We start from the raw sequence: 26,901 nt of genomic DNA, 5'->3' as shown, positions 1-26,901 counted from the left end.
TGGTTTGGGCAGGGCGAGGAAGAGGCCTGGAGGAGGTCAGGGAAGGCGGCCCCCAGGAAAGCCCTGCTGCTCCCAGGGTGAGCCTTGTTTGTAAATAGAGAGCCTCCGTTTCCAGGGCAGCCCGGGTGGCACCTTTCATGTCAGGAATCCGGCAACGAGTTTGGGGCCGGGTGCTGAGTCAGGCGGTCCCATGGAGGACTGGCAGAACCGGTCACCCCAAACCTGCCCAGGCTTCGGGTGGGGAACGGGGCAGGAGAAACGCAGCCCTGCTCCACCCCGAGCTTGCATCACCCCCACATGACAACAATAATAATAACAAACAACACAAGGGAGGGAGGCCGCCGTGCCAGATTTCTCCACGCTTTATCAAAACAGAAACGCTGGCAGTTGAGGCACTCTCAGCCCTCCAGGGATGTTCTGCATCCTCCATAAGCCCCAAAGAGGCAATGAGCGTCTCCTGCGCCGCGGCGGGGAGGGGTGGGCGATATCCCGGAGTGCTTTCCTTCTAAAAGAAACACTGAACGAGCCCGGCACTCAGCAGCACTTCCAGTAAAACCCATTCAATCTCGGCAATTCATCCCACAAATATGTGTGGGATGCTGGGAACTCCTCGGGACCGACGGGCACAGATGGGCTCCGTCTGGAGCAGCGGCCGCAGCTCTTTGCTCCGCGTGGTAACGGCGTGAGTAACCAGAGACCTCCATCCAGAACTTTATTTATCTTATCTCTGGAACTCGGCGAAGCATTTCAGGCTGTGACTTCTGCGGGGGGAAAAAAAAAAAAAAAAAAAGGAAAGGAAAGGATGGAAGAAAGGCTGTTAATCAAAGAGCCCCCAGCGGGAACCTCCACGTTTACTAGAAAAGGGAAAAGTTCAGGCGCTGATTTGCCCGGGGGTTGTGCAGGAAGGGATGAAGTAAAGGCTGGGACGGTGCAGGGCGAGCCGGGCTGCGAAATGGAACGTGAAGAAATGAAGAGCTGGAGCTGCTGGGGGGGATTTCTGTGGATGTGAGGACGGGAAGCGCCGGCGCTGTCAGCGCCCATCCCGGCACGGGGCCGCGGCACCCCCGGGTGGGGAAAGGGGGACGGTCAGCCGGCGGCGTTGGGTGAATAGCTGCCCGTGGGGGCAGAGGGGTGGGCGGAGCCGCTGCCCCCTCCCTGCTATGCAGGCCGTGTCAGCTTCACAGCCGTGTCCGGCCATTCCCCGCGGCGCTGCGGTAGCCCCCACAACGCGCTGCTGCTCCTCGTGAGCCCCCGTTTCCCTTCGTGAGTCCCCCCGATTCCCTCACGAAGCTCTCTGTCCCTGCGTTCTCTCCTCCCCCCCCCCCCCCCCCCGATGCGTGTGACCGCACAGCACCCCGTGACCGCACAGTGCCCCGTAACGCCCGCCCCTCCCCCCCCGGACCCCCGCAGGGCCGCTCCCCACGTTCCCGCCACCCGCGCGCTCCCTTCGCCTATGACGGCGGCGCCCCCCCCCCCCCTCCTCGGCTTCTTTGGCGCCTTTTCCTTCCCGCCACGTCGTTGCCCGCCGCCGTCGCTCCGCCGCGCGGGCCGCGCCCTATTGGCTGAGGAGCAGCCGAGTGGGCGGAGCGTCGCCTCGGCGCGCCCAGCAGAGGCTACGCCCCCGGCTCTCCCCGGCCACGCCCCCGCCTCTCGCTACTCCCGCGGCCGGCGCGGGGCCGGCGCGCCACACGAGAGCCCGGCAGCGCGGGGAGCAGTCGCGCCGTGCCCGCCCCGCGGCGCCCCCCCCTCCCCCCCCAACCCCTTCTCCCTCCACCTCCTTCTCCTCCTCCTCCTCCTCCTCCTCCTCCTCTTCTTCGGCTCGCCGTCCCCCGCCCGCCTCCAGCCGGGCTGGGCTGCCCGAGCCGCCTGGGTCGGGTTTGTTCGGGCGGGGCTGCAGCCGGAGCACGGCGGCGGGGATGCTGCTTTCCAAAATCAACTCGTTGGCCCATCTCCGTTCTGGGCCCGGCGCAGAGCTGCACGCCGCCAAGCTGCCCGCAGGTGAGGCGCCACGGGGCGGTGCGAGGCGGTGCGGTGTGGGGCTCGGGTTGGGGAAGCGCTGACGCCGCGCTCCTCCCGCAGGGAAGGAGAAGGAGCCGCTGGAGAAGCTGTACCAGGTGGGCCCGCTGCTGGGCAGCGGGGGGTTCGGCTCCGTCTATTCGGGGATCCGCCTCTCCGACAGCGCCCCGGTAAGTGCGGGCTGAGCTGCGGGCAGTGGGCTGCGGGGCTCGGCCCGGCTCAGCCCCGCTCAGCGCCGCGCATCGCCCCGCAGGTGGCCATCAAGCACGTGGCGAGGGACCGCATCTCCGAGTGGGGCGAGCTGGTGAGCACCGGGGGACGGGGTATGGGTAGGGGAGAGGGCGGCGTAAATGGGGGGACGAAACGCTGGAGTATCCCTCGTAGGAGGGGTGCGGGGGGAGGATGGAATGGAGCATCCCTGGTTTTGGGGGGATGGGTCGGGAGCATCCCTGGTTTTGGAGCGGGGGGGGGGGGGGGGAGGATCGGAGCATCCCTCGTTTTAAGGCATTGGGAGGTATCCAGACCATCCCTGTACGGGAGCACGGGATGGGGGAATCGGAGCATCCTTGGTTTTATGGACAGTAGGAGGGGGGCAGTCCAGAGCATCCCTGGTTCTGGGATACCAAGGGGGAGCCACCGGAATATCCCTGATCTGGGGGCACTGGAGCACCCCAGGAAGGGGCTAACTGAGATGTCTAGACGGGGGATGGGGCAGAGAGCATCCCTGGCTTTGAGGTTGCACCAAGGGACCTGGCGCTGACAGCACTGGTGTCCCCGCAGCCCAGTGGCACGCGCGTGCCGATGGAGATCCTACTGCTGAAGAAGGTGGGCACAGATTTCCGCGGCATCATCCGCCTCCTCGATTGGTTTGAACGTCCCGACAGCTTCGTGCTGGTGCTGGAGCGGCCAGAACCGGTGCAGGACCTCTTTGACTTCATCACAGAACGGGGGGCCCTGGCGGAGGAGCTGGCGCGGGAGCTGTTCCGCCAGGTGCTGGAGGCCGTGCAGCACTGCCACGACCGCGGGGTGCTGCACCGCGACATCAAGGACGAGAACATCCTCATCGACCTCGCCACCGGTGAGCTGAAGCTCATCGACTTTGGCTCCGGTGCCCTCCTCAAGGACACAGTCTACACCGATTTTGATGGTGAGACATTGCCACGCGCCGGAGGCGTCCCCCCTGTATGCAGCAAAATGGGAAGGGGGGGGGGGGGTGGGAATGTGGCGTTATTCAGCTGCCCGCAAAGTGTTTGGCACTGCTCGGTGTTGTGAAATGGGAGCCGGCTCCCGGCATGAGCACCCAACCAATGCGCTCCATGCTGGGGCCGGGGGAGGGCAGCCTACAAAACCAAACAGCTCCTGGGGTGGTGGGGGGGGCCAGGTTGCAAAACCTGGCGTGCAGCACAGGATGGCTCCGTTCCCCTTGTTTGCTTTTTTTAAAATTATTTTTAAATTCTAATTTAATTTTTCTTTTGGCAAAGGGGTGGGAAGAAGGTGTGGTTTCCCCCCTCCCTCGGGAGTATTATTTTTTGCATGTAACGGTTGGCTCCCGGCCTTCCCCGACCCCGTGCTGCCACCTTCCGGCCCCACCGCCTTTATTTTACAACCCAAAGTTTGTAAACAAGAGTCACGTGCTGGCGGGGGTGGTGTGACGCCCGGTGACCCCCCCGCCACCACCCGTCCTCACCCGCCCCCACCACGGGCCGCGCGTCCCTGCGTCACCGCCATCCCCAGAAGGGATTTGGGGACAAAAGTCGCCGTTCTCCGCAGGCACGCGGGTCTACAGCCCGCCGGAGTGGATCCGCTACCATCGGTACCACGGGCGCTCGGCAACTGTGTGGTCCCTGGGCGTGCTGCTGTATGACATGGTGTGCGGGGACATCCCCTTCGAGCACGACGAGGACATCCTGCGCGGCCAGGTGTACTTCAGGCAGAGGGTCTCTCCAGGTGGGCACTGGATGGGAGAGAACAGTGCAGGGTTTATGTTACCCATTGGGAATCTCGAGGGGGTGGCACGTGTCTTGGTGCCCTATAGTGCTCCAACACGTGGTGGGTGGATGGGGAGGTCTGGGTGCAGCACTGAGTGCCCCCTGCCCATGCTGACCGCTGCTTTGCATACCCACCCAGAGTGCGAACACCTCATCCGGTGGTGCCTTTCCCAGCGCCCCTCAGACAGACCGTCGTTTGAGGACATCTCCAACCACTCTTGGATGCAGAGCGTCCACCTGTCCCAGGAGGCGGCAGAGATCCACCTGCACAGCTTGCTTCAGGAGACGGGCAAATAGCACCTCTGGTGTCTCCTGTAAGGAGCGGACCATTGCCTTGGGACTGTGGGATTGAGTTGAGATCATCACTTGGCACCGTGCGGTTCTCTGGAGCCAAAGTCACCCAGAGGTTGGATCCCAGCTGGACTCGGACTCAGTGGTCCTATCTCACTTGATGTTTTTTTCAGTAAACTTTGGGGTTTTGGTTCTGTCTCTGGGGGCTCCCACGAGTCTTCCTGGCCTGCTGAATTCGGGACTATGAGAGGATTGGAACTCTGAAAAGCTTCAACAGGGGGAAATCTGTATGGGGAGGGCAGGGCAGGTGCTGTGGTCTGTGTGCCGTCACCATCTTCGAGTGCCTTCAGTCGTGACGTGGGCTGTGCTGGAGGAAATACTTGAATTTTCCTACACTGCTGCTTTTCCATGCCTTGCCTGGGTGTTAGAGCTACTTTTCCCTTCCCAGAAGGAAGCAGGTCAGGAGGAGCTCGGAGCCCCGCGGCGATGCCTTCCCTGAGCCCTCTGCTTCCCAATGCACAAACAATGCAACCCAACAGAGCTGTAAATGCGTGTACAGAGTTATTATACAGGAGCAAAGCTTGGTGTACAGTTGTTAATAATGGTAACATTTTTGCCCTTTTTTATTCCCCCTCCAAGTTTTTAATTTATTTTTGTGGATATTCTTTTTTTTTTTATTATTTTTGATTTTTGCAAGGAGGAGCCTGAGCCAGGAGGATAACTTATTTATTTATTTATAACCCATGTGGGTCCTGACCCATGTTTTGCTTCTGCAGCTGCTGACCCCCAGTGCCCAGTCAGATTTTGCTCTGTGTCCATGTGTCTGTCCCACATCACGGATGGATTTGGGGTTTTGGGGGCTGGGGGGGCTGTGTGTGCCCATGCACTCTTCGGGCTGAGCTTGCAGAGAGCGCTGTTGTCTGTACATGCAACCTATGCGTCACCCGCGGGTTTTTGTTAATAGTTAATATTGTACAGGGGAATTCAGAAATCCTATTTTTTTTATACAATGCGGTTTTAAATAAAAAGAAAATCGTGGAGTGGAGGCATCCCTTTATTATTGCAGGGTGGGACGGAGAGAAATGGGAGCAAGTGGGGTACTGACACACCATGGGGCTGCAGCATCCCGATGGCGATGAGAGGAGAACACAGCCCAGCCCCAAAGGCTCCCACCCAGGGCAGCCCCATGGGGCACCGCAGCCCTCCAGGGTGTCTTCAGCCCAACCATTCCCTGCAGGTCTGGGAGAGATCAAAGCAGTGCAGAGCCCTTCTGTCTGCTTCAGGCCGCTGTGGAGCATGTGCTGGGGATGGAGAGTAAACAGACATCAAAGCCAGCTTGCGAAACACCGGATGTTGTCAACCCAATTACACTCGGGCACTGCCGAGCCTGTTGCTCCGGCTCTGTCGGCGCGGTGGGTGTTGGTGTTGTGTGGGTGGTGGTGGTGTTGCATAGGGTGCAGGCAGCCGGTGTTGTGCTGTCCCCACCTCCAGCCCCAGAGGAAGCCCATGGCCAGGTTACGAGAAGTCGGTTACTGTTGGTCGGCAGCAGTGACACTTTGCTTGTGTTGTACTTTCTGAGCTGTCAAACCCCACTTCCCAGCTCTGTAATGCTTTGGCTTTGGGGCTGTTGGTCAGGTTTTGTTTTGTTTCATTTGATGTTATGAGAATGTTGACACTCTGTTCCTATTGAGCTGTTGGCACCATGCTGCTTTTTGGAGGATGCCCATTGATTGTGCCTGCTTCTGCCCCAAGGAAGGGCGCTGAGCAGTCTGCAAGCTACTTGGCAAGACCCCCAACTCAACCCAATCGGGCCATTCCCTGCTTTATGCCGCACATTTTATACTTAAAAACGGCATTTCTATCTCATTTCCTGTGCTCTCTTCTCCAAGTAGAGCTGCTTTATGGGAATTGGGGTCCCTAGAGCTCTGTCCCAGCTCTGGACGCACTCCCATGTTGTGTCACTGCTGCACCTCTGCACAAAGCGTTAACTCGGTTTGTTTTGCTTTTTTTCCCCTGCTCAGCTGCATCTTTCATCTCCTCCTCAAGGCTGCTCAGAGCAGGAAGCACTGCTCTGAATGCCTTCAAAGTTCAGCCCTATTTAGAGATGCGGTTTGCATTGAACCTCCTCTCTCGCTTTTCCTCCGGACCATCCGGGAAGCAGTCCTTACACGAAAGCAAAGCAGCGCGGAGCCCCCCGCGCCGCATCCTCCCCCTGCACTATCGCGGCTGCCCGGGTTGAGCGCAGCCCACCCTTCCCGTAAACGCTCACAACTGCTGCGGTGTTTCTTAGAAAAGGGCCGAGTGGGTCCGGCGCCGCTCAGCGCGCTGATAGCTGCCGCGCTTCCGTCTGCTGCTGCTGATCCCGTCCACCGCTGTGCCCTGCGCTGCAGCTCTCCCTCCTGGTGGCACCTTCATGTGGCCAAGAGCCATCAGGTCCGTCCACGTTCCGCACCTCTGGGAGTATGGGGATGGGATGGGAGACCCAAAGTCAGTGTCATAGAATGGCTTGGGTTATGAGGGACCTTAAAGGTCATCCAGTCGCAATAGGCAAGTTTCCCTCCTCCCAGACAAGAACAGCAGGGTTGGGTTGGAGATGATGAGTGTCGTATTCCTTGTCTAGCTGTTCCTGCTGCTTTTACATCATAGGATCATTAAGGTCAGAAAAGACCACTAAGATCCCCGAGTCCAAGCCCAGCACACCAAGCCCACTGACCACATCTCTCAGAGCCACATCTTGAACACCTCCAGGGACGGTGACCCCACCACCCTCCTGGGCAGCCTGTGACAATGCATCACCACTCTTTCTGAGAAGAAATGTAACCTAATATCCAACCTCAAAAGAGCAAAAACCAAAAAAGGATGAAACAAGACCAGGACAAGTCTTCATGCCATCCAATCCTGAGATCTAGGGCTGAACAGACAGCTGTGGACTTGCAGAGGGTCAGCGCTCATCACACCTTTGCCTTCCCACATCCAGCCACGGTGCTCAGCCACAGTAAAGGCAAGAAACTCTCTTTATCACATCACTTTCTGGGAATGGGAGGTGAGCAGCAGCCAGACGTGCTGGAAATGCATGCTAGAAAGGTACACACGGGCTCGGAGGTGGCACCTTTGGGCCCCTCTGGGCACAATGAGTCACAGGAGCTATTTTAAACCCCTGCCTTAGGACGAGAGGAATGAGCAGCAGGTCCCACAGCTCCCTGGTAATGAAGCACTGTGGACATAGATCTGCCAGCACTTTGCCAAAGTCCTGTGTGGCAACAGCATCATTTCCATGGGGTGTGTGGGGAAACTGAGGCACGGCACGCTGGCTTGCTGGAGACATTTTGCGGCAGAGCTTAAGAGCAGGGCTCAGCCTTTCCCTGCCCTATCACTCCTGCAAGGAAAATGTCAGCCAGGAGAAAGTGTGCAGCAAGAGGCTCCCAGGTTTATTTATGGGTGCTGAGAGCTTGCAGCCAACAAGCAAGATGAGACCACAGGCAGAACTGTCCCAGCAGCACATGCACCCTTCTTTGGGTGGGACCAGCCACCAAGCAATGTCCCCATGTCCCCCAGGTATGGGAGCTGAGGGCAGAGCACTGAACTCACCTCAATCCTGGCAGAAATGAACAAAGTGGGGGGAGATGTCCCTCCCAGACCTCTGGAAAAAACCCTGTGCTGTGACCCCAGGTGCAGGTTTCAGGCACCTGAAGCCCTGTGGGGTTTGCACCAACCTTACCAACACGGAGCCTGAGCTGACGCTGCCTCTGTGACACACTGAAACTGCATCACTGGGCTGAGAGTTGGTGGGGGGTTTTGCAAGGAAGAAACACTTTATTCACCATTAAAAAAAAAAAAAAAAAAAAAAAACAGCCAAAAAAAACCACACACCGCAAAACCTTTCCAGTGTGTAAAGCTGAGTCAAATTTAGCAACTTCAGCTAAAGAAAAATATTTGTAAAGGGGTAATCGGAGTGTTTTTCATCTTTTTCCAGGCTTTTCCCCTTCCTCCAGGGTAATTTTTCATGTTTTTAATCACTGTGTTTGTTACAGTTAGGAGGCTGTTAAGCGACCCGAAAAATGAAACAGCTCTCGTTTCAAACCCAAGCAGCCAGTTCAGTTAACCTGAAATGACACACAGGCACACATCAGCGTTTGAAGGGAGAGCGGGTTGCAGGAACAGAGATCTCACCCCACTGAGAAGGCTGTGAGAAAAACAGAAGCAGCAAAATGTCATTTCAGGTCAACCCACGCTGAAATTCTTCAGATTTCCCCCCCACAGGAGTGCAAGCAGGGACTGTACACATCAGTGCTGACCCCAATGGAAACTGCCCCGTGCTTGCAACCTGTCCCAGACCACTGCTCATAGCTTATTGCTTGCTGCACATATGCACGGGTGCAGGAAGGCACGTGTGCTTGGATGTATGTAATCCTCCCTAAAAAGGCAGATTTGGATGGGTTTGGCTGCTGTTGCCAGCAAAACGCAGCTACAGACTGGATTTTGTCCTTGGCATCCCTTCATCCCCCATCCCTTCTTCTGAGGCGGAATGGAGGTGATGAGCACCCTCCCAGGGTGGAGGGGTCATGCTTTCTCCACCAGGGTGTTTCCAAACAGTCTTTGATAAGGCCAGGGAATGAATGAATCACGCGACGATGACCTGCGAATTGCCACTGAAAAGCAGGAGAGAGGCTTCCGAGAAGGAGTGATCCCACAGGCTGAGGAGGGACAGCAAAGCAAACCCACCCTGTATAGGTGGACGGGACAGCAGGCACCTGGAGGGGCTTTGCAGCACTAGAGGAGCCTCTATGACAGGGGGACACACACTGCCGTTCTCAGCCTCTCGCTGACACCAGGGGACGATTTCCATTTCTCAGTGTACGAACACTGAGCTTTTCAAACTTCCCACCACTAATTTGTGAGTCCTCACGGACACCACCCCTGCTGTGTGCACGCGTCTCAAAGCAGGTCGGAACCACGGAGAATCCCCGAATCCAACCCCCGGCCCCACACAGCACCACCCAAACCCAAACCCTATGGCTGGCAGCGGTGTCCCAATGCCCCCCGAGCCCCGGCAGCTCAAGGCCGTGCCCTGGGGAGCTGTGCCGTGCCCACCGCCCTCTGGGCAGCGCCTTTCCCTCACACCCGAGCCCGAAAACATTTCCTTGTAGAGACGCTGCAGCCACAACGTCTGTGCGCGGCACCCCGCGGAAAAGGCCGAGGCCGCCTCGAGGTGCGGCTGCCGCAGCCCGGCGCCGGGTTTCACGGCCCGGCCCGGTGACGGAGGGCGGCGATCTGCAGCTGTACGTATTTTGTACCAGCCCGAAGTTTCCTTTACCCGCTTCAGCCTCGGGATGGGAAAAGGAACCGATTCTCCTCTCAGCTTTCGATCTCGCTCAGAACTGAAAGCTGCCGCGCACCTGAAGGGGAACGGGCAGTAACAGCAAAGAGCCGAGCAGAGCGGGGTTACAGCAGCGCCCGGCGCCGGGCCTGCGGGCTGTGCCGCCCTCTGCTGTCTGCCCTGTCCTCCCAGACACTGATTTTGTACGGAAATAGGCCCGCTTTGCTACGGAAATGTGCGCTTTTGTATAGAAATACGCGTTTTTCTCGCCCCTGCGCTCAGCGACACCGAGGCCCCCCGGCAGGACCTCACCTCAGGGACAACGCGGGGTCGTGAGGGGCTGGAAACGACCCTCAGTCCTCGGGGTGCCGCAGCGATCAGAGCGGCCACGCAGAGGACACAGCCCCGCTCACGGCCCCGCTCTCCCCGCCCCGTGCACGGTTCGCTCCGTTTTTTGCCGCCCCCCGCAGCCCCCCGGTTTTAACGCGCTGCCCCCCGCCCGCTCCCCACGGCTTCGCCCTCACAGCTCAGCTGCCTGCCGAGCACGTCTCCTCCCGCGCTACGTGGTTGGTCCTTTCCGCTCAGGGCGCTGTTTAACCCTTCCCTCCCTCCCCATTGCGAGGCGGGTGGGCTTTCCCGTCCTCCCCCCCAGCGCTAATGGCGCGCTCCCGCCTCCCCCGCACGCGTGGAGGAATGGTCTCTCCCTCCACCCGCAGCCCCACCCCAATCCTGCTCCACCGTGACGTCGCACCTCCTCCCACTTCCTATTGGGTGAGCCGCCAGGCCTGGAGCATTGCGACCAATGGCGACGCTCTCCCCGCCCACATCCAAGATGGCGCCTCCAGGGGCCGCGGGCGGACAGTGGTGAGGCGGCCTGGGTGTGGGGGGGGCGCGCCGCCTTCTCCGCGCTCTGCCGCTGCGCCGCGGGGCCGGCCGGCCCGGTGGGCCCGCTGCCTGGCTGGCCGCCGGGCCCGGCCCTGCCTAGCTCCGCTATGGCGGCTGAGAGCGGGCGGCAGTTCTGGAAGCGGAGCGCCAAACTGCCGGGCAGGTGAGCTGGGCCTGGTCCAACCGGACCTCCGGGGTTGGGGGTTCGCGAGGGGGAGTTGGACTCCGCGGGGCCGCCCCGGCTGGGAGGGTCGCATGTGTGCCCCACGCGTGGCCGAAGCCCCGTGGGGTGTAGTGGAGGAATGGGTCCGAGTCTTCGGTCGTTCGGCCCGTGTGGAGCCTTTGGGGGTGCCCCTCTCCTGCTTGAGGCCTCACTGGGGACCCCCGCGCCCTCGGGGTGTGGCTGCTCCCCTCCTGCTGAGGCCTTTGTGGTGGCAGTGGAGGGCAAGGAGCACTGCGCTGCCTCGGGTGGGAATTGGGAGGGTGGGGTGAAAGGCTCCTGAGCAGCCGTGGGAGCAGAGCTGAGCGCCCCTTGGAGACAGCCGCAGTTCTGGTGCTCCCTTCCACCTCGTTTACGCTCAATAGTCTCACCCGCACCTTGCCCTTCCCCTCCTGGTGCACAGGCTGTTAGCTGGCTGCAGGGGCGATTAGATTTGGGATTACCTCTGAAAAATTCTCACCCAGCTCAGTCTGCAGTGCAGCTGCGTGGCTCCGCTGTGGCTTTGGGACCTCTTGAAAGCAGGTGGAGGGAACCGACAAGTGGTCCCAACTCAGCAGATTCCCCGTAGTCTCATCCCTTGTTGTTTAGTGGATGTGGTGCTGATGGTTGCACTTGGTAATCTCAGAGGTCTTTTCCAACCATAATGATTCTTTGATATCCCTTGGACTGGTGAGGCAGGCTAAGGTTGTGGCAACTAAAGGGAAAGCACTGAGCACTGTACATCCCTCCTCCCTCTCTCCTGTGGGAGGACAGTGCTGTGCTGTCCCCAGGTTGCTCCATGTCCCTGTGGTCCCATCCCCGGATGTTGTGCTGGGTTCTGCTGCCAGCATCTCTCTTGCACAGCTGATGGCTTTAGAGCCAGCTTGGAAAGCTCAAACCAGGTGAACCGGTCTGGGAAGCAGCCAGTCCTGCACAGACAATGCACTCCGACGTCAAGGGTTTGGCAGAGCTCTCCCCTCCTAACAGAGGAGTTTGCAAATACCCTGTCCTGTGGTGTGGAGGAGGCTTGTTACCAGTTCTGTATGCTCTGTGCCCCAGTCCTCTCCAGAGAGGCTTACTGACAGATCTTGAGCCCTGATCCCAAAGGGCTATGCAGCTGAAAGGCGGAGGTGGGACACACTACATCCACCAGGCGTGAAGCTGTCTGTCATGTTCTTGGTCTGAGCTTGGCCAGATCTTCTCTTGCAGATTGTTGGTTCTCCCCCTCCTTTGTCCTGGCAAGCTGCTGAAGGTTTGTGACAATTTGGAGACTTCAGTAGGTTCGTTTTCTGTGATGCTTTGTGAATGTGGTCACTTGGTCTTACTGGCTTTTAGTTGGTACTTTTCCCCTGTGTATGGCAAACAGGTATACAGGTATTGGACCAGAGAGATTATCACATTACAAACGAGTAATGAAATAAAGATCTTACCCACATCCTGGGCTTGCAGAAGGGCTCCAAGAGGAGTGATCTCCAGATAGAGAACCTTCTTCCTTGGGAGTCAGCCCTTAAATGGGGTCTAGGAGGGGTGCAGCCAGGCTCCACCCCTTCCGGTCACTCAGGTGAAATTGTGTTCACCTGTGCCCCTGCAGCTGACTCAGCGCTCGCCTCAGGTGGTCAATCAGAGGTTCAGGCTGTGATTCAACAGTTCCCATGCACCCCTGTAAATGTGGGATCTTGTGGCAGAACTAGTAAATGGTGTTTCATGTCTCCAGTGCCACCCTGCATCTTTTGCACTGGGAGTTCTCAACCTTGTAATTCGTTTGGGGTGTGCTGGCAGGTTGGTCTGGTTCATTGTCCTGTGTGATGCATTGTTTATTTCCTGCCCTATAGAGAGCTGAGTAGTAAGGCATCAGTGTGTGCATTGTTTAAATGCTCTTTTAAAAAAGGGAGAAGCAGAGTCTGCTGGGAATAAAACATTTTCAGTCTCTGCAGTTGCCCTGAGGTGCTGACTATGTGCTCTGTGCTGCAGTGCCCATAATCTGAGCCCTGCCATCGTCTGCCCATAAGAGGTGTAACACAGGTGCCACAGCAAAGCTTGGGCACAGATTGAATCAGGCGTTGGGTAGGGAGATAATGGGAAGAAGTACCTTGTCCCACCGAGCTCTAAAGGAGGATGGGGGACTTGTGCTGTCAGTCTGGGAGCACAGTGTCAGCACAGGTCTCAACTCCTGACTCAGTGGTATTTGCTAACACATGGCGCCTGCCCTGAGCTTCCCATTTGTGCAAAAGTCAGAGTTAAGCTTGGAGACAGCCAGTTCATCTGACTGATGCACTAGGGAGAGCCAGACGAGTGAATAAACGAAGTATTTACTGATTACCACTTGCTGCCCTGCCTCTGTTTCCTGAGCTATAGCAGTGGGATCTGCTGATGCAGCTTTGTGAAGCACTTCAGGATGTGCTGAGAGTCAGTGATGGGCTGAGCTGAAGGAGCAGGATCAGGCACTGAGTCTGCTCAGGCTCTGTGGTGCAAAGTTGCCATCTGGCAGCTGTGGAGATGTGTGAGTGTCTCAGGTCACCTGTTGCATGTCTCAGAGCATTTGCTCTGCTTCTTCTCCAGCTTGTTTTATATATACATGTATATTTTTATATACAAACATATGGGGGATGGTGGTACTCAGCTCTACCTGTCACCTTCAGCTGTCTGTGTGGGAGCTCCAGCTGATGTGCTGTGCAATAGATCAGCCCAGGATGCTTCATCTGTGGGAGCCTGGGCTCTTCACAGTAGATCTGCCTGGGAGATGGAACGCTGCTGTTGTGTCGGCCGTTAGCAGCGACAGCATCACCCGATTGCTTCAAAGCATCAGGAAGGGGTTTCTTCATGCACTACTGGCTCCCACATCCCCTATTCTGACTGTTCATTTTGCTGATGAGCATCACACTGACCCATGTGTGGTTTTTGTCCCTTTGTGTGGGAGTCAGATCATGTTGGTAGCATGTGGATGTTCCTGGGTGATGCCGGTCCCCTTGCAGGGAAGAGCAGTGCTGTGACTGTTGTTAGGAGGTGGTGTGAGCTTGGTGCTGAGCTTTGGAAAGACTCTGCAGGCTCCTCTCCTGTGGGGGGCTTCCATGAGTCATTTGGAAACAGCTTTTTTTTTAACCCCAATAATCTTTTTGCTCTGCCCAGCCATGAGGGTGCCTCTGTTTAGTAGCTGTACTGACTCCTCAATGCTAATTACTCGACAGCCTCTTTCCTGGTCCTGACTGGAGGTGTGCCAGCACAGCAAGCCCTTTCAACACTTCTAGCAGCTGCCCTTTGCAGCTGGAGCCCACCCCTTTGGCCTCTCTCTGTGTTGCAGTTGTTCCCAGCCTTTGCCCTGGTCTCCATGCCTCTCCCTTCCATATGGACCCATTGCTGTCACTTCCCTGGCACCCGCTTGTCCCTTTCTGGCTCTCCAGCTGCACCAGGTTGTGATCACCCCCTGCCACAGCCAGGCTCCATCTGAGGCTCTTGGAAAGCCCTAGTGACCTGAGGGAAGACGGTCCTTTGTGTGCCAGCTCTGAATCTGCCTTTGTGTCTGCCACAGGATGTGGGGCTGTGTTGTGTACTGGGGCTACAGAGGGCTGGTTGTGTCCAGAGATCTAAGTGTGGCTTTTGGGGTGGCGTGGCTGTGAATAGTTTCTCAAATTGAGGTAATAACTGAGGATCTCTGTCTCACTTCCATGGCCTGCAAAACTAGTGATGTGTCTGCATCTATTAGTTCCTTTTCAAGGCAGTGCTCCCCATGCAGTGCCAACAGCCCTCAGGCTCTCTGTGTCCTGGAGCACTTGTCCACCTCCTCAGAGGCTGAGCCATGACTCATTCCAGACCACATAGGAAGTGGTTGGTTAAGCTGGGATTTGGACCTGCATCAAATCCTGTACCAGAGGCTGCTTCTCTGTAATGTTGGCTGCAAGCCTGAGTGCCAGCATGGGGATCAAACCCTCAGTGCTGAGGAGTCCGGGTGTCACTGGATAGAGTCCTTCCCTGTTGTGGCGGGCTCCGAGGTGTGAGCCCTCATACCTGGTCAACTTTTGGATGGAAAAGAGAATGAATGTCAATGCTTGTGGCAGGTGGCTGAGATGTGCAGAGAGCAGATCTCTGTGTCCTGCTCAAGGAGGCAAATCCCATGAGCCTAAGAGTTTAAACAAAGCTTCTCTTTGCTGCTGCAAAGAACAAATCTTCAGCTACTTGTGGCTCTTTGGGTCTAAGGTTTTGAAGGCAGAAGCTTACTGAAGTTGATTTTGGTCTGTATTTGGCTTCCAGCAGCGTGCAAGAAGTGTTACCCCAGTCCAGGCTGAGCAGACCTTCCGTGGGTGCCCTGAGATATTTTGCACTGTCTTTTTCCTTTTCCCCCCCTGCAGCATTCAGCCTGTCTATGGAGCACAGCATCCTCCACTGGATCCCCGCCTCACCAAAAAGTAAGTTGTTTGTCTCCTAGAGGCATGGCCTGTGTCCTTTCCTTTCTGTTCTGTTCCGTTCCTTTTTTTGGCTCAGTCTTGGTGGAAGTCTCCAGCATCCCTAGCACTGTGATATTCCATCTCCTCCTGATTGGACTGGTTCATGTTGCTGGGAATGTAGAAATGATGTAGCAGCTTCATTCACATTTCCTGAGCAAACTCAGATGGTTTCTGGGGTTGCTGTCCTGGTACCAGGGCAGCCCCAGTGTACATCCCCTCTGCTCTGTGCAGTCTGAGCTCTCTGGTGTTGCTGCGATTCAGGTATGTGCAAGAAGGGCTGCAGAGGAGTATGGTGCTGTCCTGGGCTCTATGAAAGCTCACAGGAAAGCTTATCTGCTGCTGCCTTTGTAGCCAGAGATCTGCACTGGGTACATGAAAGGAGAAGATACATTCTTTAGCAGTGATGTCTGCACCCATTGGATAGGGAAGGGCAAGGTGAAGCAGCCTAGCAGCAGGCAGGGTCAGCAGCACAACCACAGTACTCTTCCCAGCAGGAAGAGGCAGCACTGGTCTGCACGGCCTCCTTATCCCTATCTCGTGCCATACAGCAGTGAACCTTCCTGTCTGTGACGCTTCAGCTGGTGGACTTTGACTCCTGCAGCTTAAGGGTAAATGGAAAGGCTCCTCCTGCACCTGAGAAAAGAAACAGCCTGGTCTGTCCGCTGGGAGCGACTACAGCTGTGCCAGGAGTGTCCAGGAGCATAGGCTTGTTCTGGCATGCCTCTCCCCAGGTCACAAGGCTTCCTTTCGCATTTGTCTACCTGTTTTCTGTGTGTTGGGGGGAGGCAGAGCTGGAGAAACTGTATGTCTCTCTTGTTTGCCCTTCTGAGCCAAGGAGGCTGGCACCTCTCCAGCTATTAGGTGGCACTGTGGCTTTCCATTCCCTGATATCACAGCGGCTTGGGCAGCCTCGGGGAGCTTAATGCATGCCCTGGGGCTTTAGAGGTGGAACCAGCAAACTGGGGAAAGCCAGGGACTGCCTGTATGGAGCTAGGATGCAGGGAAGGAAAGAACATGGATTATCTAACAGCACTACTCTGACATTGTTTCTCTCTGGCTTCCAGCTTCATCAAGGACCGCTCCAAAGCCAACGTGCTGCCTATGAAAAGTAAGAAGGCCTCCAGCTTTCATGAGTTTGCCCGCAACACCAGTGATGCCTGGGACATCGGTGATGATGAAGATGAAGACTTCACTTCCTCTTCTTCCTCTTTGCAAACTTTGAACTCTAAAGTGGCCAAGGCCACAGCAGCACAGGTCCTGGAGAACCACAGCAAGCTGCGGGTGAAACCTGAGAGGGTCCAGCCTACTCTCAGTGACATGCCCACCAACTGCAAGGTCAACAAGTCCAGCAGTGAGGCCCAGCTTTCCAGGATGTCTGGTAAGAGCTGTCTTCAGGAGCAGCTTCTGGAGCTCAATATTGTAGGTACAGGCATGTCTGTCTTAGAGGATCCTGTTTTCTGGGCTCTGAGGAGTTTTGAAAGTCTTGATCAGCATGTGCTGCTCTTAATCAAGGTCAAGAAGTGACCCTATAGAGGACCTTGCAGTTAGCTTGTTCTCTCTCTCTTTGGAATGAAGCTGACTGGGGCAGATCTGCAAGTTGGTGTTTCTGGGGTTCCCTCAGCTTCCTTCTGCCTCATCTTCTGTCTTTTCCATATCCTCCCATATATCACAGGGAAAGTCTTGCCCGCTCGCAGGCAGATATCTTGATGCAGAAGGAAGGAAAGGAAAAGAAATGGGGGGAAGTGTTAGAAAAGCAGCAACAGATCTCTGTGGACTGGCTGATTCGAGTGGGCCAGCAGTGCTCTGTATGCTGGGGTTGGGAAAGAGAGATGACGCCTGCTGTGCCAAGCCTAGGGCGGTAGTCAGTGGAGCACAGTGGGGTTGAAGAGCTGCTGTCCCCTTCCCAGCCTCACGGCAGTGTCTGCTCTTTGCAGAGGAGGCCTGCATGCGGACCCCCCTCCAGAAGCAGCAGTCCCTTCCCCTTCGGCCCATCATTCCACTTGTTGCCCGAATCTCCGACCAGAATGCTTCGGGTGCTCCCCCCATGACAGTGAGGGAGAAAACCCGCCTGGAGAAATTTCGGCAGCTCCTTTCCAGCCACAACACGGACCTGGGTGAGTGGCATAATGGGTGCCCATGGGTGGGGAGGCAGAGGGAAGCCTGCTGCCTCTGTGAAACGTGGTTCACTATCTACTCCAGGCTGGAAAAAATGACTTGTGTGTTGGCAGATGATAACCTCTTCCAGCAGCTGCCTGTTTCCGGTCTGTTTCTGGTCACAGGGGGCTGTTGGGCTTTGCATGAGAACTGAGCCCCGCTGAGAAGGGACCAGTGGTCAGTGCCATGGCAGCCAGTGCTACTGTCCCAGTGCTGAGCCAAGTGTCCCCACTCTCCAGCCACAGACCCACGTCCCCAGTCACTGCTAATGTGGAGCCTTCCTGGAGGCTCAGTGTCTCCAGAGCCTGCAGGAGCAGACTGGGCTTTCCTCTCCTTTTAGGTGTAGTGGTGCCTGGACGTGCCTAGGATCTAATCCATTGCCACCACTGTCCGTTTGCAGATGAGCTGAGGAAATGCAGCTGGCCTGGCGTGCCCAGAGAGGTCCGGCCTGTGACATGGCGTCTCCTCTCAGTGAGTACTTGGAGCTGGGATGCAGGAGGTTGGGGGGAATCTGGGGCACCCACTTGTACACCTTTGTGGGAGCAAATCCATATCCAGTTTTGCTCATGTTGTATCTGTGCCCAGCCAGCAGTGAGCTGTAGGATTTTTCTGGTCAGGGGTTGCAATTGCTACATCTCCTGAGCACAAACCCCAGACAGGTGCTGGGAATGCGGCTTGTTGTTTCAAGAAACTGAATCCTGGAAAGTTGGATTGTACCAGGTCAGAAAAGGCATCAGGGTGTGGGAAAGTCAAAGCCCACAAATACTCTTCCCCTGCTCCAGATTCCCCATATCTGCTGCATCCATGTGCACAGCTGCCAGGCAGGATTTTAGGGGTTGGTTTGTGGTGAGGGAATAGGGGCTGCCCTGACCTCAGGTTTCTTCCTGCAGGGTTATCTCCCTGCAAACATGGAGCGTCGGAAGCTAACCTTACAGCGTAAGCGGGAGGAATACTTTGGCTTCATCCAGCAGTATTACGATTCCCGGAATGAGGAGCACCATCAAGACACTTACCGACAGGTACCTGCTGTCTGTCTGGCTTTCTGGCCCCTTGCCACTGCATGTTTTTGAGTTGAGGTCATACCTGGACTTCTGTTAGTTATTGGGAGTCTTCTTGGGGATGGAGCCCTGTGCTTCTGTCTGTCTCGTTACAAGTACTGGATTAAACCTTCCGTAAATTGACCAAATAACTGGATTTCCCAGTCCATCTCTTGTCACCAGCCCAGCCCTGAGCAAAGGAGACTGAACACAGAACTGTAGCTGACTTTCTCTACGCAGCTGCAATCTGGAGCGCTCAGAACACTCATCAGCAAGTGCAACTCTCGCCTGAGGGGCACTGCAGGGTGGATTCTCTTCTGTCATGTTGAGTTATCATGCCCCTTAAAAGCATGGTTGATGTGTCTGACCCATGCTCTCTTCCAGATCCACATCGACATTCCAAGGACCAACCCACTCATCCCCCTCTTTCAGCAGCCACTTGTCCAGGAGGTAAGGGTACAGAGTTAGGGTACAGTGCCTGGTCTGGTCCTCAACTTTTTGAAACACATCAGTCTTAGAGACTAGGGGCTATGAGGTCAGCATTTTTTTTCTGCAAGAACTGGTAATAGTCCTGAAGCTTTTGTTCTGAAACAAATCCAATGAATTTGAATCAGAGCAGGACATCAGTTGTGTTTCACTACAAATATGCCTATGTGCAAAGCAATGTGTGAGAAAATCACGTAGGGCTGTTGGAGAGGTGGCCAGGAGGTGTGAGCATCTGTTGTCTTTGGAAACAGTCTCAGTGTGTGTGTGGTATGTCAGAGTATGATGTCCTGGGGCTGGGCTGGGAGTAACGCGTCTGTAGGTTATGGAGGCTGCTCTGTTGGGTACTGTAATGATGATGTTTTGCTGGGAGTGCTGTGCTGACAGCTGATGGGTAAAGAGCACAGGTAACAGCCTTAGCTGTCCACATGATGTTCAACAAGATGTGCAGCTCTTGGAAAGTCGGTGTCTGCATTTCTTCAAGCAGCAGTTTTGATGAGGAGTCTGGGTTGTCTTGTTCTGGGAAGAGTGGGCTGGCCTTTGTGGGGATCTGTGGATCATGCGGAGCCTCTTAGGACTGGTATCTTAACCATATTGCTGCAGAAAAGAGCCTGTCAGTGCATGATCTTTGCTCCCTGAGCTTAGCAGTTATGCTTTTCTGCCTCTCCTTTGTGCACGGCTAATGCAGGTACCTGCTTTCCTTCAATTCTTCCCTAGATCTTTGAAAGAATCCTGTTTATATGGGCCATTCGACACCCAGCCAGTGGCTATGTACAGGGAATCAATGACCTGGTCACTCCATTCTTTGTTGTGTTCCTCTCTGAATACGTTGGTAAGTGATATTCACTGCCTCTTGACTGCAATGGTGTGAAGTGCTGGAGGGGATGCGTTTTCCTTCAGCTCCTGTGCCATGCTAGAGATGCATCTTGACCTCTTAGTGCATCTTTGCTGCCTGGCTGAATTGACTTCAGTTTCATAACCTTGCTGAGCTCTGCAGAAGTTGAAGTGGTGACAGTAGGTTTGTGTTTGAATGTACTTAGATTGGAGGAAGTTGGGACCTTCTGGGTGCTGAGGGAGTTTAGGCAAAGCCTTGATGCTCTGAACTTGGGGTGGTGGGGAGGATCTTGCTCACAAAGCTTGAATTTGGAGCTCGTTCTTGCTCTAGGAGGACAGACTGAAGTATAAAGAGACCCTGTTGAGAATGTAAAATAAACAGTTTAAATAATGATTCCTGTCTTATGCTGCTAGTGCAGGTGTATCTGTCAAGCTGAGAGTTTTAGAAACTAAATTGACTTCTCCCAGCTGCTTTCAGCTTTCTTGTCAGCCAGTTGCTTTTAGCTGGAGAGCAAGTCATTTTCATCCATGGGATTTTCATTCTTTCTCCAGCTCTTGCTGTCTTGGGGTTGACGTGTGAACACTGGGATGCCATAAGAATGTTTAAGCATAAGGATTATTTTTTCACTCTAAAGAGAAAGGAAAAGGATTTTTAAGACAATGACAGAGAAATCTTCTTTGATAAATGATTTAGGATCTGATCCACAGATTGTTGAAGTCACGAAAGCCTTTCACTATCTACCTAAAGCTTTGTAAACTAGTAGTGGTCTTTGTCTTTTGCGGATATTGTGAAGAGGTAAGCCACCTCAGTTTGCACTGCGATAGCCATGTGGTCAGGACTAATCTCCAAGCCATACTGTTGCTCCTTACAGTCTGAAGGAGAAAGCACAGTATGGGGCTCTTCTGCTACCTGGAGTGAATTCCCTGTTCTGGGAAGTAAAGAGTGAGTCAACTGAGCCAGAAAAAAGCTGGTGTGATGTTGGAGCTGCCTTGTAGGTACTTTGTATGACTTCTTACAGTCATGTACCATGTTGGATATTAGGTCTCTACTCTCTGTGTGTGGCTGGGACCTGTCTGATTGGGGCTGTGCTTCTTGCCATCTTTCAGGCCCCTTTTATCCTCTGAATGTGGCCTTCTGTCTGTCATTGAGAGTTGTACTTACGCAAGCAAACCACACATCCCCTCCTGTCTCCAGAGTTTGGGACTCAAAGCCAACCTTCAGGTCAGAAGCATGATGTACTCACACCTCAGTAGCCAACTCTGGGCCAGCTCTGCTTCCCCGCCCCCGCTCCCCAAGCCCTTGGGCAGCTGTGACAGTGGTGGCAGTGCCCTGGTTGTCCCCAGCCTGCCTTGAGCGGCTGTCACTCTGCCCCCAGCTCCCTTTCAGAGCCATATGTTGAGTTTCTTGCTCCTTTCTACAAGGCCTCTTAATGATGCCGCTGAACAGATGTTTGAGCTGAGCCATGCCCTCCAGAGACTATTTTTGTTTAGTTTTTTTTTCCCCAAAGCTTCTTGCAGCATGCCCAGGATCTCCTAGCAGTCCTTCTTTGCTGGCAGAGTTGCTGCTCTTGTCCCTGTGCCAGTGCAAGCAGCAGGCTGTTCCCTGTCACCTAGGCTTATCACCACCTCCCTTTCTTTGTCACACTTCTTGTGCTGAATTTGCCATGCCTGGAGCCCTGCAGGGAGCTCTTCTGCATGAGGTGACAGCTGTGTGGCTGAACCACCGGTACCAGCTGTACACGCTTGGCCTCATTCTGCTCCTCAACCTTGCCCATATTCCTGCTAGGGAGAACTGATCAAGGAAAGGAGATGGATATCTATTAAGTAGAGGTTTTGCCTGCCTTTCTAATTACCTGGAAACTGAAGGATGGCTGTTGAGGAGCCAGCAGAAGAGTAACTGGTAATTTTGGATGACGACCTACAGCTGGAAAACAGCTTTGCTACTCTTTCTACTGCATGAGATTGCCAGATTGCCACAGGCCCTTCCTAAAGCCCCGTGTGCCTAAGGGAAGGGGCAAAGGTGGGAGCAGCACTGGACTCACTGCTCTGCTCTATCCCATCCCATCCCCCTGCAGCCAGGATCTATTGGCATTGGTTTTTATGCTGCTGCTGACCTGTGACCACGCCTGAGCCAACAGAGTGGCCCGGCTCCAGCTCTGACCCCAGCCTTTCCATCTCAACTCCTTTCCAAGCAAGATCAAAGACGTCTGTTCAGATATCTGAGCCTCTGGGCTTGGAGATAGGCCAGTTCAGCCCTGGCATCTGTTGATCGAATTTAGTGGTGACAGCTCCCACAGAGGCCTCTGCCAGCAGCGCAGCTGATGCTTTCCTTCTGTGAGCTGCATGGAGAAGACAACAGGGATGGAGCTGCTGTGTCGGTTGAGCCAGGAAGGCTGAAGCTGTGTCTCCTGACCCAGAGCTGTTCCCTAACCCTGCCTTCCTCTGTCTGCCCACATACACTGCACTGTGCAGCATCCAGGTTAAGGTGAGGCTGGCCTGGAGGAGAGGGAATCTCTGCTCCAAATGCAGTCAGTGTTGCCTGCAACCCTCAAGGGACTCCTTGTCCTCTCCTGGGGGATTGTGAACCAATTTGCACTTAGTGAACACCTTTGGGGACAGAGCTGTTGTTAACCCTTGTGCTTAGACCCCAGTGCGCTGAGTTTAAAAAACAAGCTTCCACAAATCTGCTGCTTTCACAGCAAGGCTTTTTCATGCACAGGGCTGCTTCTGTTTGATGGAGCTTGCCTGTCAGCCCAGTAGGAGGAGGTGTTTTGCAAAGCTGAGCGGTCCCTCTGATAAATGGCACTGCTGTCAGGCTTTGTGCTGGAATTAACTTGGAGAAACTTCCACTGTCCAAGGAGATGTTTGAGCACTTTAGGGTCCTTGCAGCTGTGCCAGAGAGTCCTGCTCTCCTGTGAAGTTTTCTGAGGCTTTGGCAAGTTCTTCCTGAAAGCCTGTTCTTCCTTGGAGTTGGCAGCTGCCTTTTGAGTTTCATGTCCTGCTGCCTCACCTATTCTCATACAGCATGCTGTGGGGGGCTGAAAGCTGAGCCCTGAGGTGGTCAGTTGCTTGGGGAATGTGAGCATGACTGCTTATCTCTGTTGTGCTTCAGTCCTGGGCTGATAAATCCTCTTTACTGGGGTTGGTAGCTCAGCCCCCTCATTCAGCTCTGAGCCCAGGGCAGCCTTTGCTTCCTTGGCAGCACTGGATTTGCCTTTCCTGGTTGTCCCCATGGTGTTGGCAGAGCTGCCCTCACAGAGGGATGTGCCCTAGCAGCAGAGGTCACTGATGTTAGAGCCTTCATGCATGCACTGCTCTGGCCCCTCAGGGGTGACAACAGCAGCAGAGACCCTCTCCTGGTCCCCTGAGGAGCTGGGCTGGCTTCAGATCACAGTTGCTGAGTATTTTGGGTGCTGGTTCTCACCTGGCCTGGAGAAGCAGGTTGATGCACAGGTGTCCTGCTCTGTACTGGGAAAGCTACTCATTTCAGCTGTGCTGGCAGCTGCATGCAAGGAGCCTTTAAAGCCTCTTGGTGTGAATCACCTGATGCCTCCCACTTTCCTTATTCTCCCCTCTGTCTGTTTTGCAGAAGAGGATGTGGAGAACTTTGATGTGACGAACTTGTCACAGGATGTTTTACGGAGCATTGAAGCTGATAGTTTCTGGTGCATGAGCAAGCTGCTGGATGGGATACAGGTGAGCTGCAGAGATGTCTCCCCTTGCCTGATGCAGCAGCGCCATTGTCTTCTCTCTGTATCTGGGGGAGAGCTCTGTAATCCCCGGCACTAGTGAGTAACTAGCTAGACTTGCAGCACTCCTGGCATTTAAAATTGGAGCTGTGCCTATGTTTGTTCTCTGACAGTGTATCCCAGCATTAATGGACATTTCTGTTGCTTTGGGCATGATCTGGGGGCCAAATCCCAGGGAAAAGAAGAGCTGCAGCTGTGCAGCCAGCACTGTCCCAACTTCCCAGCTACCAGGGACTTCACAGCAGACAGCTGATGCTGGCACTCGAGAGCCATATTTCCTTGGCTGGTGCAGAGCTGGGGATCTGGTTTAGGTCATTTCCAATTGTTGCAGCTGCTGCTTCTGACTGATGGCCTTTCCCTGCAGGATAACTACACCTTTGCACAGCCAGGGATCCAGAAGAAAGTCAAAGCTCTGGAGGAGCTTGTGAGCCGGATTGATGGTAGGTGACAAGGGAATTTGAGTGGGGGGGACTTCAATCACAACAGTGAGAGGCTTTCTTTGCAAGTAGGAAGGAACCCTCAGTGTAAGGGGTAGATGCTTGGTTGGGCAAGGTAGGGGCAGAGCATGGTTGGCCAAAAAGCTCTTGGGAATGGGATTTCATGGTAAAATAGGACGAGGTGAGTGGTGGAGGTGTTTGTGAGACCTCAGCCTTGAAGTACATGGAAGCCAGCATGATTTGGGCAGTGCCTTGTGCAGCAGCTCGGGTGCATTGATCCCCAGGTGTGTAAGTGAATTGTGCTGTTTCAGAGCAGGTACATAATCACTTTAGGAAGTATGAAGTTGAATACCTGCAGTTTGCCTTTCGTTGGATGAACAATCTGCTCATGAGGGAGCTGCCTCTCCGCTGCACAATCCGCCTCTGGGACACCTACCAGGTACGTGGACTTGCTGCCATCCCTCCTTGGCTGCTTGCTGTAGGGCCAACTCCCCACGCAGGGAGATGAGGCACCATGCAGCTGGGGAGATAAGAGGAACAAAGTGTGGCCTCTGGGGTGTTTATAGACAGATGAAGGTGACACATGGACATGTGTCTGGGGGAGCTGTGCTCCAGCAGAGCCATAGGAGCTGACTCCGAGTTTTGTTGCTTACAGTCAGAGCCAGAGGGGTTCTCGCACTTCCACCTCTATGTCTGTGCCGCCTTCCTGATCAAGTGGCGGAAGGAGATCCTAGATGAGGAAGACTTCCAAGTAAGTCCCTGGTGTGTGGGGCTAATTCTTATGGGCAAAAGGGGAGGGAATTGCCCCGGATGGGAACGCAGCAATGGATATGCTCAGCTGTCATCTCAAAACTGGCACTAAGATCATCCAGTCTCAGGAGTTCTGTTCAGAAGTAACCCTGTAGCCTGTGTGCTCAGGGCAGAGAACTAAACAGTTGGACAAATACCAGCTCTTTCCTGGGCCTGAACTTTGGGCACAGTGAGTCCCATTGTGGATGCCTTTTGCTGTCTGGCTTTAACACTGGATGGTAGCACCCTTTCTTGCAAGAGGTTTGAGGGCTTCTGAGGGTGCTTCACTTGTTTAGAGCTGGACACAAGCACATCTTAATGCTCTCCTGAGCTTTTCAGACTTGCCAGTGTGATGAGCCAAAGCTCCTGAATGCTGCTGCCTCTGTTCATTCCATCCCTGGGCTTCCTCTGGGACTGTATTTTGCCATCAGTTGCCCCAGTGTGAGCATCTTCTCTTCCAGGGCCTTCTAATGTTGTTACAAAACCTGCCGACAATACACTGGGGCAATGAAGAAATTGGGCTCCTCCTTGCTGAAGCCTACAGACTCAAGTACATGTTTGCAGATGCTCCCAATCATTACCGCCGATAGGTGCCAGGACTCAACTCCCTCCTTTGCCCACCTTCTCCTCCTGGCCCAATCTGATCACTGTGGCATTTTGTCATCCACGTCCTCGGATGCTCCGGCCGGGAGCTGCTCTTTGCTGTACAAAGCTCACATTGACTTAACTCTTCTGCGTGCCTGTCTGCCACTCCACACACCTGGATGTGCCACTCCAACCACCGTCAGTATTTCACTCTGTGCTGGTGGCCTGAGCCAGGGAGCAAGGCTTGAAGGGGCAGGGGACAGCTTTACAGATAACTGAGCTCTCCCAGCCCTGCCTTGGGCTTGTCCAGCTGCTGGTTGCCTTGGCTATGCTGTGACATGTTTGCCCAATGCTGCACACATGTACACACACGCTCACCGCCTCACGTGTGTGCTGCCCTCTGCTCCCTTTTCTCTTCAGCTGCAGTTTGATCCAGCTCCCAGACAAAAATGCCTTATCAGTGACTGGCTGGAGAACTTCCCTGGGGCTGCAGGGTGAGAAGTTTCTCAGGGCCCAGCTTCATTCCTCACACCTTGTGGGTTCATGAGGGAGCTGCTTGCACCTGCCCTCTCCTCTCCCTCCTCTTTGCCTTCCTCTGGGTGTGAGACAGTGTGGTGGGCACGGTGGGGGCCCCAACCCACCCATGTGGTCTGCATGATGCACATCGCTGTGATGAGACGCTCTGATGTGCCATCGGCGCAGCCCCTTGCAGCGTGAGGGCAGCAGGGGGACCTCTGAAAGCTCCTTGCAAAGCCCCCACTCCTCCGAGGCGTTCTGTGTATATTGTGTTCTTGTGTATATGGGTCAAAGATGTACAATATACGTCCTTTGTTTGTAGCAGATATGATTTTATATTTATAATGTGCGTCCCTTGTTTTCCCTGTTCTCTCCATGCCTGTGTGGCAGCGTAGGGCTTTGGATCCCTCTGGAGGTGGGGAAAAGTCAGAGCCATGGGTATTTCTGCCCTGACATGGTTGGAGTGTTGAGTTTGTCAGGAAGGTGCGCCTCACAAATGTGAATCTCGAGGCTTCCCATGCAAAGAGGAGTTCAGGAGGTGGGAGCTGAGAGCAGGTCGAGGAGATACAGGGTATGGGGCTCGTGGTGCCCAGGGCTGGTGCTGCAGGGCATTGTGGTGCCAGTGCCACCAGAGGGCTGTCGGGCACCAAAGGTCCCCAGTCCAGTGCTGACTGTGCCCACTGCTCCCTGCAGTGTGGACGTATCCTCTGGGAGACAGCACAGCCAGAAACCACCTTCTTAAATGAAACCAATTGTGAATGTTTTATTGGGCTGGTTTCCTTCTGTCCCCCTCCTGCAGAGGGCTGGGTGTGGGGGGGAGGTGGATGCGACCCCCGGGTTTCTTGGGGCAGAACATGGAGGTGCCCTGTGGGAAGAGGCAGCAGGGGCTGAGCATGTGAAAGGCATAGCCTTGTTGCCAATAAAACTCCAGTGTCTCAAGAAACTGCTTTTCTTCTCCAGAGTTGGTTTTTTTCTTCTTGGGCATTCAGACTTTTCCTTTATTTCAGCATGTACCTTTTGTTGCTTTCTCTGAGCCAGATCTGCTCTTTGCCATTTTGACATAACTTGTTAAAAAAAAAAAAAAAAAAAACCATCAGAAGCTTGGGCTGAGTCCAGCACAGGGTGGCCTGGCACATGTTTGTGTTGGGGCTGCACAATAGCTCCTCACATTGCCCCAGGGGC

At 54.8% G+C, this 26,901-nt stretch overlaps 2 protein-coding genes and 1 long non-coding RNA gene across 8 annotated transcripts; 2 read left to right on the top strand and 1 right to left on the bottom strand.

Annotated features, from left to right (window-relative positions):
- Positions 1 to 1,686: 1,686 nt before the first annotated feature.
- PIM1 (Pim-1 proto-oncogene, serine/threonine kinase) lies at positions 1,687 to 5,335 on the top strand. Its single transcript, XM_003642712.6, has 6 exons — positions 1,687 to 1,998; positions 2,080 to 2,186; positions 2,270 to 2,320; positions 2,797 to 3,163; positions 3,787 to 3,963; positions 4,144 to 5,335. The coding sequence occupies exons 1-6, from the start codon at positions 1,917 to 1,919 to the stop codon at positions 4,299 to 4,301; spliced, it is 942 nt and encodes a 313-aa protein (XP_003642760.1). The 5' UTR covers positions 1,687 to 1,916; the 3' UTR covers positions 4,302 to 5,335.
- Positions 5,332 to 12,182, bottom strand: LOC101747295. 3 transcript variants are annotated; one of them, XR_001470147.4, is made up of 3 exons: positions 12,127 to 12,182; positions 11,178 to 12,045; positions 5,332 to 6,749 (listed from the first exon to the last, which is right to left on the bottom strand). It is a non-coding gene; the product is annotated as an uncharacterized LOC101747295 (long non-coding RNA). The 3 variants fall into 3 exon arrangements; XR_006932161.1 differs by lacking the exons at positions 11,178 to 12,045; positions 12,127 to 12,182 and adding an exon at positions 10,137 to 10,252; XR_210281.5 differs by lacking the exons at positions 11,178 to 12,045; positions 12,127 to 12,182 and adding an exon at positions 9,925 to 10,045.
- TBC1D22B (TBC1 domain family member 22B) lies at positions 10,436 to 26,666 on the top strand. Of its 4 annotated transcripts, none has more exons than XM_419261.8 (13): positions 10,436 to 10,660; positions 15,040 to 15,096; positions 16,200 to 16,513; positions 17,070 to 17,249; positions 17,690 to 17,760; positions 18,180 to 18,308; positions 18,711 to 18,776; positions 19,527 to 19,641; positions 23,233 to 23,339; positions 23,757 to 23,832; positions 24,141 to 24,268; positions 24,485 to 24,580; positions 25,080 to 26,666. In XM_419261.8, exons 1-13 carry the CDS (start codon positions 10,605 to 10,607, stop codon positions 25,206 to 25,208), a joined length of 1,524 nt encoding a protein of 507 aa, XP_419261.3. In that variant the 5' UTR covers positions 10,436 to 10,604; the 3' UTR covers positions 25,209 to 26,666. The 4 variants fall into 4 exon arrangements, with proteins under 4 accessions (XP_419261.3, XP_015154223.1, XP_004934863.1 ...); XM_015298737.4 differs by having other exon boundaries at positions 14,942 to 15,096; XM_004934806.5 differs by lacking the exon at positions 15,040 to 15,096.
- Positions 26,667 to 26,901: the final 235 nt, after the last annotated feature.

The sequence above is a fragment of the Gallus gallus genome, chromosome 26 (assembly GCF_016699485.2).
Source record: "Gallus gallus isolate bGalGal1 chromosome 26, bGalGal1.mat.broiler.GRCg7b, whole genome shotgun sequence".
Lineage (NCBI taxonomy): Eukaryota > Metazoa > Chordata > Aves > Galliformes > Phasianidae > Gallus > Gallus gallus.
Note: the sequence above shows the minus strand (reverse complement) of the source record. Positions and strands in the feature narration are given on the sequence as shown.

Bases quoted from the DNA above. Each gene is read 5' to 3' on its own strand.
- PIM1 (XM_003642712.6), top strand. From the start codon at position 1,917: ATGCTGCTTTCCAAAATCAACTCGTTGGCCCATCTCCGTTCTGGGCCC. The intron at 1,999-2,079 runs GTGAGGCGCCAC...CTCCTCCCGCAG, and splicing joins CGCCGCCAAGCTGCCCGCAG to GGAAGGAGAAGGAGCCGCTG. The intron at 2,187-2,269 runs GTAAGTGCGGGC...ATCGCCCCGCAG, and splicing joins GCCTCTCCGACAGCGCCCCG to GTGGCCATCAAGCACGTGGC.
- TBC1D22B (XM_419261.8), top strand. From the start codon at position 10,605: ATGGCGGCTGAGAGCGGGCGGCAGTTCTGGAAGCGGAGCGCCAAACTG. The intron at 17,250-17,689 runs GTGAGTGGCATA...GTCCGTTTGCAG, and splicing joins CAGCCACAACACGGACCTGG to ATGAGCTGAGGAAATGCAGC. The intron at 23,340-23,756 runs GTGAGCTGCAGA...CTTTCCCTGCAG, and splicing joins AGCTGCTGGATGGGATACAG to GATAACTACACCTTTGCACA.